Genomic DNA, 13,973 nt, shown 5'->3' with positions numbered 1-13,973 from the left:
GCTCAGTATGAGATGTTTGCACAAAACGTATCGCGTGTCGTATGCAACGTATCTATTCCTGGTTGATTCCTAGTCTGCGAGCATTTTTGTAAATGTGAAACTATTTGATGATTGCTATGGATCGCTGCACTGAAGAATTAGTATGTCTTTAAGAAACTATGCCGACAAAAGAGCAACAGCGGAAGAGAAACATAACGTGAGTAATGTGGCCATAAATACGTTTCTGCCTCGCTCTTACTTATTTACACAGAGGAGTCGAGAGAAAAACTGGTGCTCGGATTATGCAGGCGTGTGCACAAAAGACAGATTTATTCTTGGTGTATCATAATATATGAAATTAATTATTAAACAAACTAATAACTCAAAAAGCCCAGTACTTATTCTCCTATGGCCCTTTTGCTGCTGGTGTCAGTCAATTCTGTGTGAGTCACAGTGAAATCAGAACAGGTAACATGATAAAGCAATTGCACTGAATAAAAAGAAGACACACCTCATCAACATAATGCATAATATTGAAATTTTAGGTGAGCGCGAATAGTCAGAGGAATGAATCAAGAGGAGAATAGGGAGAGAGGGAACAGACAGCTGAAAGACATGCACATATTTCAATATTAATCACCTCAGTAATATTTTAACAGGCTTTAAAAATCCAATCCTGAGCATATTGCCTCTGACTGTTGGCAATGATTATCTTCCCCATGCTGCTTAGGAGCTCTGAGCACTGTTCTAGTGGGACAGACTGACTGACCTGCAAACTGGGACTGACACAGCATTTAACTCGTCCCGGTGCTGCCCAGCTGCACCAACATCTCCCAACAGAAATATTGCCTGATATCGCTCCCCAAACCTTTCCGACACTTTACCAATTTCCCACTAAGTCCAAACCATCCTTAGAAAGCCACCTTAAAACTTGGTGATTATTTATCTCTCCATGTCCGGTGGGATAAGGTGACGATCCCTACATTACCAGATAGTGGTCATCGTATTTGAGGAGATGGAGGTCGAGGGAGGTGGGGGTTGATGAAAAGGGAATCATCAATACTGAATGCAGACCTATTCCCCTTGCTGCCACTGCTTCGGCCATTAAACTTTAAACTCGCAGATGTGTGATTGTGCCTGTCAGACAGGTGACACAAGACTCCAAGGAAATGATGATATGAACTAAAAATCTGCCCAATATGTTTCTGAAATGAAATGTGACCACCAGTGAAAGTGATGCCGTGGTAACTAGAACTGTAGGGAATGCTGATACAAGGATGCAAAACTTGCCTTTCCAGAATTAATGGTGTAAAATCTCTTTGTCCGTACATCCACTAGGATGCATGTGTATAAACACTGAAGTGGAGGTATTATATGTGCCTGTGTGTGAGTTTTTAGGTAAAAGAAAAAGAGCAGCACAATGTCTGGGGCAGGGTGTCTCACTAATGAGGCTTTATAGCAGTGGGATGCGAGTCACACACACAGACAATGGTCTGGGGAACATTTAGTGTCTCCTCTCCATTCCTCACACATCATGCCGAGGCAGCTTTTACTTAGTCACCATGCTCTGTCCTCCCTTGCCTGGCACACAGAAGATGAAAACATCTGCCTTCCTTTTGCAACACTCTATCAAACATTTTGCTTGCAAAGAGTTTGCCTCTAACAACAGGTGAATGTCGGGCTAGCGAGATACAGATGGAACAATATGTGTGATTGAGTCCACATTTGTGTCAGTTTGAAGGTAAATAAATGTAGCATAATGACAATATGAACAACAGCAACATAATACAACAGCCATAATAATGAAATAATAATATTTGCTATTGTGAGTGTGTATAAAAAAGAATTTAACAAAAAACATCCGTTTTAGCAAAAAAACAAACAAACCAAAAAAGAAAAAAGAGAAAACAAAACGGGGATAGCGCGAGAGAGAGAGAGAGAGAGAGCGAGAGAGAGAGAGAGAGCGAGAGAGAGAGCGAGAGAGAGAGAAATCTAACAGGTGTAGACTAGGACTGCCCATGGACCAAGCGCTGCGAAAGGCGGTACAGTGGACAGACCCTCTGGATAGGAGCGTCAGACCGGCGTGCGCTTTCATTTGGAATTGCGTAAAAAAAAAGTGTTCAAGCAAATATTTGCAAGGTTTAAATTCCTCCGAAGTTTATATCGTTTAGACTTTTTTTCTACCTGGAAAGAAAGGAGGGGATTACGCTCTGATCGAGAAACTCACTTTCTTGGCATTTCCTGCGCGCCCGTCGGCTCTCCAGCTCTCCATTTGGCACGGTAGCGGTCCAAAGTCCTTCAGTCATTTGATGGGACGCGTGAAGTACACTGAGTCACACAGATTTTGTCCTTCAGAAATTAAGGGATTATAAAGAGCCGATGGTGAGTTTATAATATTTCAGTTTTATTTAGCAATTTACTTTTAACCACAGACTCGCTGCAGATATTTTGCATGAATAAATAATCACCTGTAAAAATATGTATATATGTTTGGCATATTTCTACAAAAATGAGTCCTATATTTACTTTAAACTGAACATTTCAATTCCATCACTTTATTTTAATTTCATTGTTTTACTTTTTTTCTTTTAATGCTGTGCTTCATTTAAATTGTGTACATGTGTGTAGTAAGTCAGACCAAATCAGTTATTGAGTGTCTCTGCTCTTTTTACCATCCTTTTTAGATCCAGCTATAGCCAGAAGAGGAACGTTTGAAAAGCACGCCCAAGTCAACAAAATCGCTTTTGGTTTCCTGAAAAACATCTTTTTAATGTGAACAGATAAAAGTGGGAGGTCATAGGATGATTGTGTCAGCCAGAGATCTTTGATGAACTTTTTTTTTAAACTTTCAGCCATGGCATTAAGTGAGATATACACATGAAGTGAAATCCTCTGCTTTGGAGGGAGGACTTAAAAGAAGATTTTTCAGTGAAAAAAACAAAAACTAAAAACACAAACTGTAGATTATTCTTCATCCAACAAAACAAACAAACCTCTACTCCCTCTTCAGTGAGATGAATTTGGCACCAGCTCTCATTTCAGCATACTTCTAATTAAGCTCTGGTTTCACAATCACCATCTCACTGCCAACTACCGTTTCTGCTTGATGCTGAAAATTGAACAGAACTCTAGGATTCCAGGAGAAGTCAGAAAAAGGCAAAGCAGACTTAATCAATTAAATTGTGTTTTTTGTACCATGTCACCACAAATCTGAGACATCGAGATTCTTGTGCTTACTTCTCTAAAAACTGTGGCGTGTGAAGTTTGTATTATTTCAGTCATATAGTCATAATATTTTGAACCCTGGACATTTAAATTTTCTCTTGGATTTTCTCCCTTGGTTGTTTCCTTCGTGGCTCTCTGCCATTTTGTCCTCTCATTCATAGTTGCTCTAGTGATACGCTGTTTCCCCCACACACCCCCAAGTCCTCCTCGTCTCTTTTGCAAATCATACTGGTTCTCTGAGAGGCTTCATCCTGGCCGGCACTATTCCAGCCAAGGGGGAAGAGGACTTCCTGACGCTGGCCGCTTCACGGCTCAGCCGCAGGAAACGCGTCATTGGAGCTGCTGTAGGTGTAGCAATGGTTCTAATACTCTTGGTTGCCATTCCCTTGCTGGTCCACACAACCAAAGGAGGGAATGCTGGAAATGCAGGGAGCCATTATGAAATGCTTGGAAGCTGCAGGATGGTATGTGATCCCTACACCACGTCTCAGCCAGGCCAAGAGCTGACAGCTGCGTCTCCACCCCCCCAGGATTACTCTGGAAAGAAGATAAAGTCTGGGCTTCGAGGGCCTCCAGGGATTCCTGGGCCTCCAGGAGAACGTGGACCCCCAGGCAAACCAGGGCCACAGGGTCCCCAAGGTCCAGGCCCCGGTGGCTATTCTCCCTCACTCTACACTCCCAAAATTGCCTTTTACGCAGGGCTACGAAAGCAACACGAAGGCAATGAAATACTGAAGTTTGATGATGTGGTGACAAATGTTGGTAACTACTATGAGCCGAGCACCGGCAAATTCACCTGCCCACTGCCTGGCATCTATTTCTTCACCTACCATGTTCTAATGAGAGGTGGTGACGGGACGAGCATGTGGGCAGACCTGAAGAAGAACGGACTGGTGAGTACAAGTGTGTGCGTGTGTGTGTGAGGATGCGCATGCATGAAGACGCTGAAATAGAGAATGTATAAGTATGTATTTGTATGTATGCACACACATGACCATGCAGCAGATTTATTTATTTTTTATTTACTGCTGACCATCCCGTCTTACCATTGACTCATATTCACCTCTGTAACATTGAGCTCTTCAGATTCAGAGCACATTCCACTTAGCAGGTGGCAACATGACAGCCAAAGAATGAAACGGCAGTCTTTCTCCTCATTAAGGCGAATTCATGCTATACAGTCTAAAACTGCGGCTACAGGTATTTGCATTCCCACATGTACTGTGGCTAAATGACAAGTGGCAGAATGCAGCCGCTGCCGCCGAAAGGAACAGTCTAATTAGTAAGTATCATACACAGAACTTGATTATCGCCTAAACAGAAGTGCAAAAGAGCACAAGAGAAATGTCTGTCAGAATGTGGACCAGCCAGTTTACACCTCAGCTAAATAAATAATGAATGTAAAATTGACAGTCCACTCATCCCCTCTTTCATTCCCCAGACACTAATTAAAGACAGAGGGGCTGACGGGGGGAGGGGAGAGGAGAGGTGGGATAAATCACAGGGATTTTATCAGAGAACTCCAAATTCAAGAAACATTCTTCAAGTTTCTTTTTACGCATTCATTCATTCATCAAGGACTCTGACTGCAAATGCACTCTGCTCTGAACTTACTCTCTAGACATGTAGTGTATCAAGGACTGTCGGTCAACATGGCTTAGTGCTGGTTCATGCGTACAGTTTACTTTATCATTGCAGCTGTACTAAAGTAGGATGATTAAAACTTGGTTTTGAAGATGCAAAATTAATTGTTTAAAATAATTCATCACCCAATGTTTGATATTTGATGCACTGTTATATATGCATGAGACCACAAAGGTGAATATGTGTTTAAGGCTGTCTGCCTAATGCTCCATATTGTCATTCAAGTCATTTTAGACTGCTAAATAATTTATACATCTTAGATGAGATCCCCTGAACACCCGCTATACTTTCCTCTCCTAACCCCTTCCCAGCTTGTTCATTGATTCTCCATTAATTATCTTTTCACTCAACTCAATTATTTAACCTCACCCAGGTCCATTTGACACCCGTGAGCTGGCCTCTTTAAACAGTTCTGTTAAATAGAGCACTCACCTAACAGGGATCTACCCAAACAGAGCTGCCTGTAGATGGAAATGGAGTGTAAATGAAATTCTGCAGAATGCCTGATCATGTTTGGAGTTATTGAAGCCCTGAGGCAGGCGGGTATTGTGCCTGAGGCCAGTCAGTGGCTAGGGTTTACTAAAAGGGCACTGTGTTTGACAGGTTGCATTCCTGGCTATAGAATCAAACAGCCTGTTTTACCATTGCCGTAGGTGCTGAAGCTTTATTGGATATTTTTCTCTGCCTGCTGCTTTTTTTCTTCTTCTTTTTTTTCTGTTTTTTAGTCGATCGAATTGCCATTGCCACAAATTTGCCTTTCAACTTGTGTTGTTACCTATCTAACAGGTAAGGTCATTTATAACCTTATATGTTGTGTTGCGGCAGCCAGGCCAGGAGAATAATCTCAGAAAGATTCAGCAAGAATGAATGAAACACGAGAGACCGGACATGGCAGGGACATGCTGAGACGTCCATTTAAAGACTCTGAAAAGGGAGAGCAAAACAAGACAAGTGAGTTGATGGCAAGATCAGGGGTGGAGCAGAGGAAGATAGATGACTTAATGGAGGTATGGAGACAGTGGGCTGGTAGACGATGCATCTGGGAGGCTGGTGGTGAAGGCCAGGATGAGATCAGGCATGATGACCAATGGACTCCCACTCAACACGTCTCGACTTGACAAGTGATCAAGGTCGACTAGAGAAAGAGAGAGCGAGCGAGAGAGAGAGAAAAACAGGTCTTGCGAGCTCTGTTTATGCACTAGTTGAGCAAATGTAATGCTTGTTAGAGACACTTTAAGATGAGTGCATTAATTAATTCAGAATGCCAATAAATGCCTTCTGGAAACATTCGAGTTGTATAGCTTCACTTTTATCTCAACTGATAATGTTTAAAACTAGCATGCTGCATGGAGTCTCCGAGTGTGTCATGTGACATGATCTCAGGAGGATGCGCTGACTGGGGCGAGGCTTCCATGGGATTCCTATAGATCCAATACCTATTACCTTCAATAAATCCCCTCCCTGTAAAGCCTACCTGCACACACCTCAATCTAACTTTCACAAATCATTGCAGCATGACACCGTTTCAGAGCAAAGGGATTTGTGATTGAAGGAGGGAGGTCACACTTCAGCTGCTTCCATGTTTGTAATCGACTTAGAGTTTAATTCTAAAGTACGACGTGAAATTTTGATTAACACTTTTCTTGCCCAGCTGATTAACTGCCCTTTATATTATTTGCACTGAACACAAGAAATAAAAATTGGTAAATATGCTAGATATCTATTATATCATTAAGATACTTAACGATTCAATGCATCCAGCCTTGCTCTGCAGAAGACTGTCAACAAGCCCTTCTCATTGTTGACAGCGCTCTTATAAATGGGTTGAATCCCTCCTTCGTCAAATCACTGCCTATAATATAAGAGTTAAATTCTAGTTAATATTCTAGGTTGGTAACAAATGCTATTAGTACAGACCCTGCTAATGTTGGCATGCTTTATGCTGTGAAGGATGATAATACACCACTGAATGTCTCTCCTTTCCCCTCATTAACTGATATGCGAGCTGCTCACCTACACATTTACAATTCTATAACACTCCACTCTGTACATATCTATGTATTAAACTTTCTTGGTGCAATATGCAATGTAGACAAATAGACACCGCTTCGACTCTCATTTTATCTCTCCCTTGTATTTTCATCTTACACAGGCTCTTTTAATAGCTCAGTTAAAGGTCAAGTTATCTCACACGGTAATGTTAAAATGTAATGACCGGTACCTGAATTAACTCCCACAGAAGGAGGCGAAGAGGGAAAGACATTGATACACAGTAAGATTTGCTGTCTGAATTCTGATTTTTGTTTAAAATCTGCTTATATGCTCCTGATTAAACACAATAATTAAAAGAAGTCACAGTGCACACAGGTGCCACAGACCACTGGCTACAATGCAGAATGGCAGGTAACAGCAAGCTAAGGCACGGTTCAGTGCTTAAGTCCCTTGTCGCCATGTAATCCCTGGGCTCCCAGAGGAGAGGGAAAACCTATTCAATAAATAATCTATTTCCACAACATCGTGCCCCCCACCCCAACACCCCTGCCATGTGCAGGAGTCCCTTAGGTAAGTTTAACAGCTACTTTTCTATTGTCTCCGCTCTAAGAGGTCAGTATATCACAGTGAATGAATCCTGTCAGTTTTATTACCAGTGGAGCAAAGCACCACAGATAAAAACAAGACTTCATATACCCCCACATCTCCCTGGTCTCACAAAATAGCCTCGCTTGATCAGTCTGTTACTCTAGGCCCCCCTTCCTCAACTCTCTGGTCCTTGTTTTTCTCCACTCTCCCTTCATTTTGTCTATCCTTGCCTGTCTTTTGTGCTGCGGCTCCACTTGTATAGAAAATGACACTGCAGCTGCTCCTTACACCCCCCCTCCTTCTTTCTCGCCCGTGGCCCTCAGCTCCCAGGCGTGTTTACTGGAGGCCCTATAATGAAAGGGCTAGGCAGAGACAGAGACAGCCACAGGCAAGCCCCGGGGGCCCCTGCCTCACGGCTCACAACCCTTCCAACTCCAGGATCAGCACTGTATGCTGCCTGCTTCACAAGGATCAGTTTGTGTCCTCCAGCCGTATCCATCTCTTCTGCCGGCTTCCTGCCCTAATCCCACCACGTCTCCCTCATGCCTCTCTGTCTGGTATCTGCATCACTGGATGGGTTGTATTATTCCTTCAAGCACAGAAACACAAGCTGAAGTATCTATTCACATAATGTCATATACTATTTAAATTATATTTGCTGAGTGATCAATGCTATTCTTATTTATAGATTTTAATTTATTTTTATAAAAGTCGTTAGAATATGAGATGGCCTGAGGGATGAACAGAACTCCCCGCATCGCTTTCCATGACACTGTTTGGCCAAAATAATGAGCTGGATGACATATCCCTGGTATCAATAGGAAGTCACAACAACAGCATCACTGTCAGAAGCAGCCAGTGATGCAAATGTTTTATTGGCTGTCACTACACATGTCAAGCAGAACAATATAACCTTTATGGATGACAGTGTATTGGTTTTGTTGTTTGAGAGATGGTCTTCTGAGGGTCTAAGAAAGGGTAAATTACAACTAATGTTTAATTGGTCAGGCCGGTTAGCACAAGGGTCTCTAAAATTAGAAAAAAAAGTACGGGTCAAATCTTAACAAAAATTGTATTTGTTATTTGCTAAATGCCTAATATACATTTTCTAAATGATGTAAATGTTTTTCTTTTTAGGCATTTAAATGTGAATCAACTGGTGATGATGAAAAATACATGTGAGAAAAGTTGCTTTTGTTGATATTGCTTTGAATATAGAGAAGATAGCACTAACATGGACAGATAATAATTTAAAGAATGTAAGACTCAGTTAGCTTTACGAGAAGCATGCAGTTGGTTGGTTATTAGGTCTTTTTGAGATAATCTTTCACAGATTTAGGAAAATGCAAACATTATAGGAGCAGGCTAGCTGCTTAAATGAAAGGAATTAAATGAAAAGAAACAAAGTGTTGAAATGCATCTTTTTTAAATAACACATGCTAAGAAATATGAATAGATCTAAAACAGTGAGAGCAAGCTTTTCAGATAAAAGTCTTTTTAGGTCATCTTAATGTAAAAATACCCCAATAAACCACATACTATATATGAAGCATTCCCTGGTGGACTGGAGAATATACCTGTATTCCATCAGGGCATCTAATGTAATGAAACAAGACTGTTGGAGTAGCCTAACAATAGCTGTGGTTAGTTTTACTGAGCGTCTTTTATGCTGCGAGCCCCCAGAGACTGACTTCTCAGCTCCTTAATCAATCTGGTTTAGAACGGACAGGGCCATGCTTAACAACTGGTCACCAACATGCAGTATCGTCTCATTTAGGACCACCTACAGATATTATTCCCGCAATACAATCCAACTCCAGGCTGGACAGATGGTTAACAGCATGTTCAGTTAAGGGAAAAACAGATTGGTGCAGTGGGAAACAAGCATATTTTTTCAGTTACAGTAATTCGAGCCGTGTTGCTCTGCGATTGACTGTTTTCGAATTGATGCATGCTCATTGGGGAGAAAGAGGCACCGGTGACGGGAATGACATGATGGTAGTTGAGTTGCAGATCATATTCTGTGGCTGTCATGGATATGTGCGTGGCTTGTCTGGCTGCTGACATAGATTGAGTGCTCCCACTGTAGATGGACACTGAGCCAGACATAAGGCCACTGATGGCTGACATGTGTCTGATGATTGGAGCCGCTACAACAGAATTATTGATACATCCTACTTAGAGGGCTTTCTTTCTTTTTTATTTTATTTTTTTAAGGAGTGCTGATGTTCTGTGCATTTTTAAACACTGAAACCGCTTTAATATTGTTTAAATTAAACTCTGGATTGCCTGAAGATTATTCATATTGCAAGGTATATACTTACTATCTGCCCCCCTTACATGTATATGCAAGTTTAAATAACACACTTAATACAAATCCTATTTCTTGTACAGCAGTAACTCAATCTAGGCATGTGTATTTGTCCACACACAGCAAATCCAATTAAATGTGTTAACAAACAAGTAAAGATCCACTGCTGCCTGCTCAATAATACCAAACTCAAGCACAGCATGCAAATGTGAAACTGTCTAGCTTAAGCATAGCCACTCAATATCATGCATATTGAGCTGGTCCAGCATCATAAGCAACAGGTCAATAGATGATGTGGATAGTGATGCTGTTTCTCGGCTGAACCACTTTCCCCATAGACAAAACGTTGTCTCCAGTGAGTCCGCTTGTCTCCACCACCATGCAGCTCTCCATCACTCAGCATTTTGCCCTCAAGTCCCACGAGCAGCTGATCAATAAAAGACATAGTAGCTGTGTTCACCTCTGAGGTTACAGGTCCATGTGTTTAAGCAGCATCATTGATGGAGGTAACTCTGAGGTATAGGCTGTAATAATGAGTTACAACCCATCCTAAAATAAATGAATATTTTTTAAAGAATACAGTTTTAAAAATAAGCATAATGTGATGAATGTGGAGACTGATGCATGACACTTTTTGCTACAAGGAGCTCTCGCTGACTATGAGGCAGCTGTTTGTGCAGTTTTGTCCGTGTTCTAATTGTCATTGTGTATGTCCTCTGTCGGTGACAGGTAAGAGCAAGCGCCATTGCTCAGGATGCTGATCAGAATTACGACTATGCCTCCAACAGTGTGATCCTGCATTTGGACGTAGGTGATGAGGTGTGTGTGCAGCTGGACGGAGGGAAGGTCCACGGAGGAAACACAAATAAGTACAGCACCTTCTCCGGCTTCCTCATCTACCCAGACTGAATTTAATCCCCGCAGAGTGCGAACAATAAAAAAAAATAAAACAAAACACCAACATACATATAGACACACTGACACTTACACAGACATATACATATGCAAATTGATGCACAAACACAGAAATGCAGTGCACACACAAAAATATGCACATAGATGAATACAAGCAAGCACACACACACTCATACATATCTGCATAAAGACATTTTGAAATTGCAGCGTACAACAAAGGAATAAATGAAAATCAGAGAAAAATGGAATAAAGTCAATCTGTGCCAATAGTCCTTTATTGGTGCCCTTTGAATACAAATATGAATTTCAGAATATGTACAGTATAGGTGCAAATTCAAATTCTACATTGTGGCTCTAAAATATCTAAAGAATTGTAATGTATTATATATTAAATGACATTGTGCAAACTAGAATAAATGAAAGAGCATAAGTCTGGCTGTCGTGCTGCAATGATGGTGTTAAGGGTGCCATTAATTAACAAAGCTGAGACAAACGTGTTCCAATCTTTACCTGCACAGTATTTATTTACACATTTCTGCTCCGCTTTCCAACAATCTGTTTGAATGGCCTGCATACATTTTGCAACTCATCATTGTAAAATACTTTCCTCTAAGCTTCAAAGTGAATTACACCAATTGAAATGAATTAAATCCCTGTTGTGATTCAGCGAGCATTGGGACGATACTGATTAAAGCGAGGCCATTTGAATAAACAGATGTTTGACTCCTCTCTTCTCTTTTGATTATGGCGCCGAATGTCACTTGGCAGGACAAAAGAAAGCATCTGAACATTGCAAGGAAACATATCACAATGCATTTCATCGATGGCACTTTTGTGTACTGAAATTTTAATTGCCAAGTGCATTATATTGTGTGTGTTTGAGAGCACGTGCGTGTATGTGAGTACGTGGGCATGTTAATATGTGTGAGTGGATATATAAATCATGTAAGATACTGGGGAGGTGAAACATTGACAAGTCCAGTGTTTTATTTTCATTAAAGGTTGTACATTTCACACCTTACTAGAATTACACTGCCATGTCTGAGATACCTTGTCAAAGAATCACCATATGTAAAAGAGTCATTTTGGGATGGGCTATGAAGTATATTGAAACATTTGAGCTGACAGTTGCTATTAAAAATATCTATACCTACACTTTCTGTGTTCTTGCATGTTGTTTTGGCATGGTGAAGGTCAGTGCTAAATATAGGCACCTACACTCATAAACACGCACACGACCTTTTTATTTTTATTTGAATTGACCAGCTGGACTGACTTGAATTGAGTAGATGACATGACTCCGTGGACCTATAGTCAAAATCGAAATGGCAGCCTGCTTCAGTGTGGATTTCCAATATATGTTAAGACACTAAGACACAAACAAATATTTGACAATATTGACCTCAGCTTATAAAAGGCTCCACTACATGCAGGTAATGTATACATTTAAATGTAGAATCAGCTGTGCAAACAATCCAAACTGGTCTTGACAATTATCTATTATGCTTTTGACACAAAGCTCACCATTAACGAAAATATACAACTGTTGTCTTTGCAAATATTGGCTGAAATCTGAATTTACTTCTTGCAGCTCAGTGATTTTATGGATGTCATACTCGGCTCTTTCGTTCTCTCTTTCCCTTCCTCCCTCCAAATCTCACTCTCTCACACAGACACTCTGTTCCTCACCTAACCCAAACCTTAACCTTTAAGTGTAAAACTTAATTATTTACATTTTGGACACTAGATTTTTGTCCCTGTAAGGAAGATAATAATTTTATTATGCAAACAATATTTGAGTCCATGCAAAATAAGCAATGCCAGTCCCACACACTTATACCCTTTGGTCTCTTTATGTGAGACTATCATGAAATATCAGGACACATTATTTATAATTAAGGTACAATGCTATTGTAAACATGTTTACCAAATTCCCTCACTCATTCACCTCAAATATTTGATAAATCAAACTCACGGTTATTTTCATTACTGTTTATATTCTCAACCCAAGAAAAAAAACATTGAAACCCATCGAAATTTCCTAAAGACGCATCATTTCATGTCTTATTTTTGTCCAGCAGCAATGCACGCTCAAATTTGAAAAGCTGGAACTAGTGCATTTTTGCCTCAGAAATTACTCGAGTGATTAGTTTTGGAATTTTCTGTCTATTGATTGAAAGACTGAAAATCTCAGCCCTGGTGTTTTTTCTTACCTACAAGCACCAAAATCATATTAAAAAGAATATGCGATCTCTTTTTAATCACATAAAGAATTAAAGTAATTGGGATTCCAGGGCTTTTTTAAAAGTTATCTAAGTGGATCAGTAGCTTTTAATTTCACCACAAAAATCTGTGCAAACTACTAACCACCTTTATGTTTATTAATAATCAATAAAGTCTGATATTACACATGAAATGATCAAGATTAAAAAAGGTGGGCAATATTTCAGATGATGCATAATTATTGGTGCATTGCACAAAATGTTTTTAAAGTTCACAAGAAGGCCCAAATGTGCTGTAAAAATAAAGTTTGCACACAAATTCCCAAATCTTGTTTCTGTGAATAATTTCCCCACATTCAGGACCAGTAGCTTTTTAGAGTAGGCACTTCATCACTTTTTAAACCAGTAAGAAGGAGACATCATCTCCATGTTGAAGAGAACGCATCTTGAATTTTTCTTAGATCACTGGCTGAAAGTGAAGTATCTAATTACAGTAGAGAGCTGAAGACAGTCTAGACGTAAAGGATTTGGTGAATCTGTTGCTCCTGAGCAGAAAAAGGAGGATGTAGCCGCACCGCGCCTGGGCCCAGCCCCCGGCTCTCTCTCCTGGCAGATTCCAGTTGAAAGTTAATTGGACGGGGAGAGGTCTGAGACAGGCTGTGCTGAGGCCCATTAGTGATTCCCCTGTCGAATGCAGAGCCACAAGGATCACAGACTCACAAATAGGAGGATTAAAATAATCAATAGCCTTGACTTCCATCGACCACACACATACACACACACCGAGTAATTAGTGGACAACCTATTCAGCACTGGACTATGACACCCTCCTGAACCTTACCCCCCACACACGAGCTCCACACTCCAATAGCTGTAGTGTCTAATGAGGGGAAATAGTTGTGGCTGCTTGTGAGGAAAGTGAAGAAAAGGTCAGGAAGCCACCAAACAGCCCTCTACTGCTCATGTCTGTGCTTTGTCATTTCCTCATTTCTCTGAAAATTTACAGCATGGCCAGAAGAAATATAAAAAACAAAACTTTTAATGTTTCTAAACAGCTGCTGCAAACAGATGAGATCCTACATTAGAAACTAGTGTCA

The 13,973-nt window shown here is 40.6% G+C and overlaps 1 protein-coding gene across 1 annotated transcript; it reads left to right on the top strand.

The window, feature by feature from the left end:
• Positions 1-3,530: 3,530 nt before the first annotated feature.
• On the top strand, positions 3,531-10,648 carry c1ql4a (complement component 1, q subcomponent-like 4). Its single transcript, XM_085344149.1, has 2 exons — positions 3,531-4,097; positions 10,469-10,648. The coding sequence occupies exons 1-2, from the start codon at positions 3,561-3,563 to the stop codon at positions 10,646-10,648; spliced, it is 717 nt and encodes a 238-aa protein (XP_085200275.1). The 5' UTR covers positions 3,531-3,560.
• Positions 10,649-13,973: the final 3,325 nt, after the last annotated feature.

The sequence above is a fragment of the Diplotaxodon limnothrissa genome, linkage group LG20, assembly GCF_057381915.1.
Source record: "Diplotaxodon limnothrissa isolate DT_005_m linkage group LG20, D_limnothrissa_male_GT1.1, whole genome shotgun sequence".
NCBI classification, from domain to species: Eukaryota; Metazoa; Chordata; class Actinopteri; order Cichliformes; family Cichlidae; genus Diplotaxodon; species Diplotaxodon limnothrissa.
Note: the sequence above shows the minus strand (reverse complement) of the source record. Positions and strands in the feature narration are given on the sequence as shown.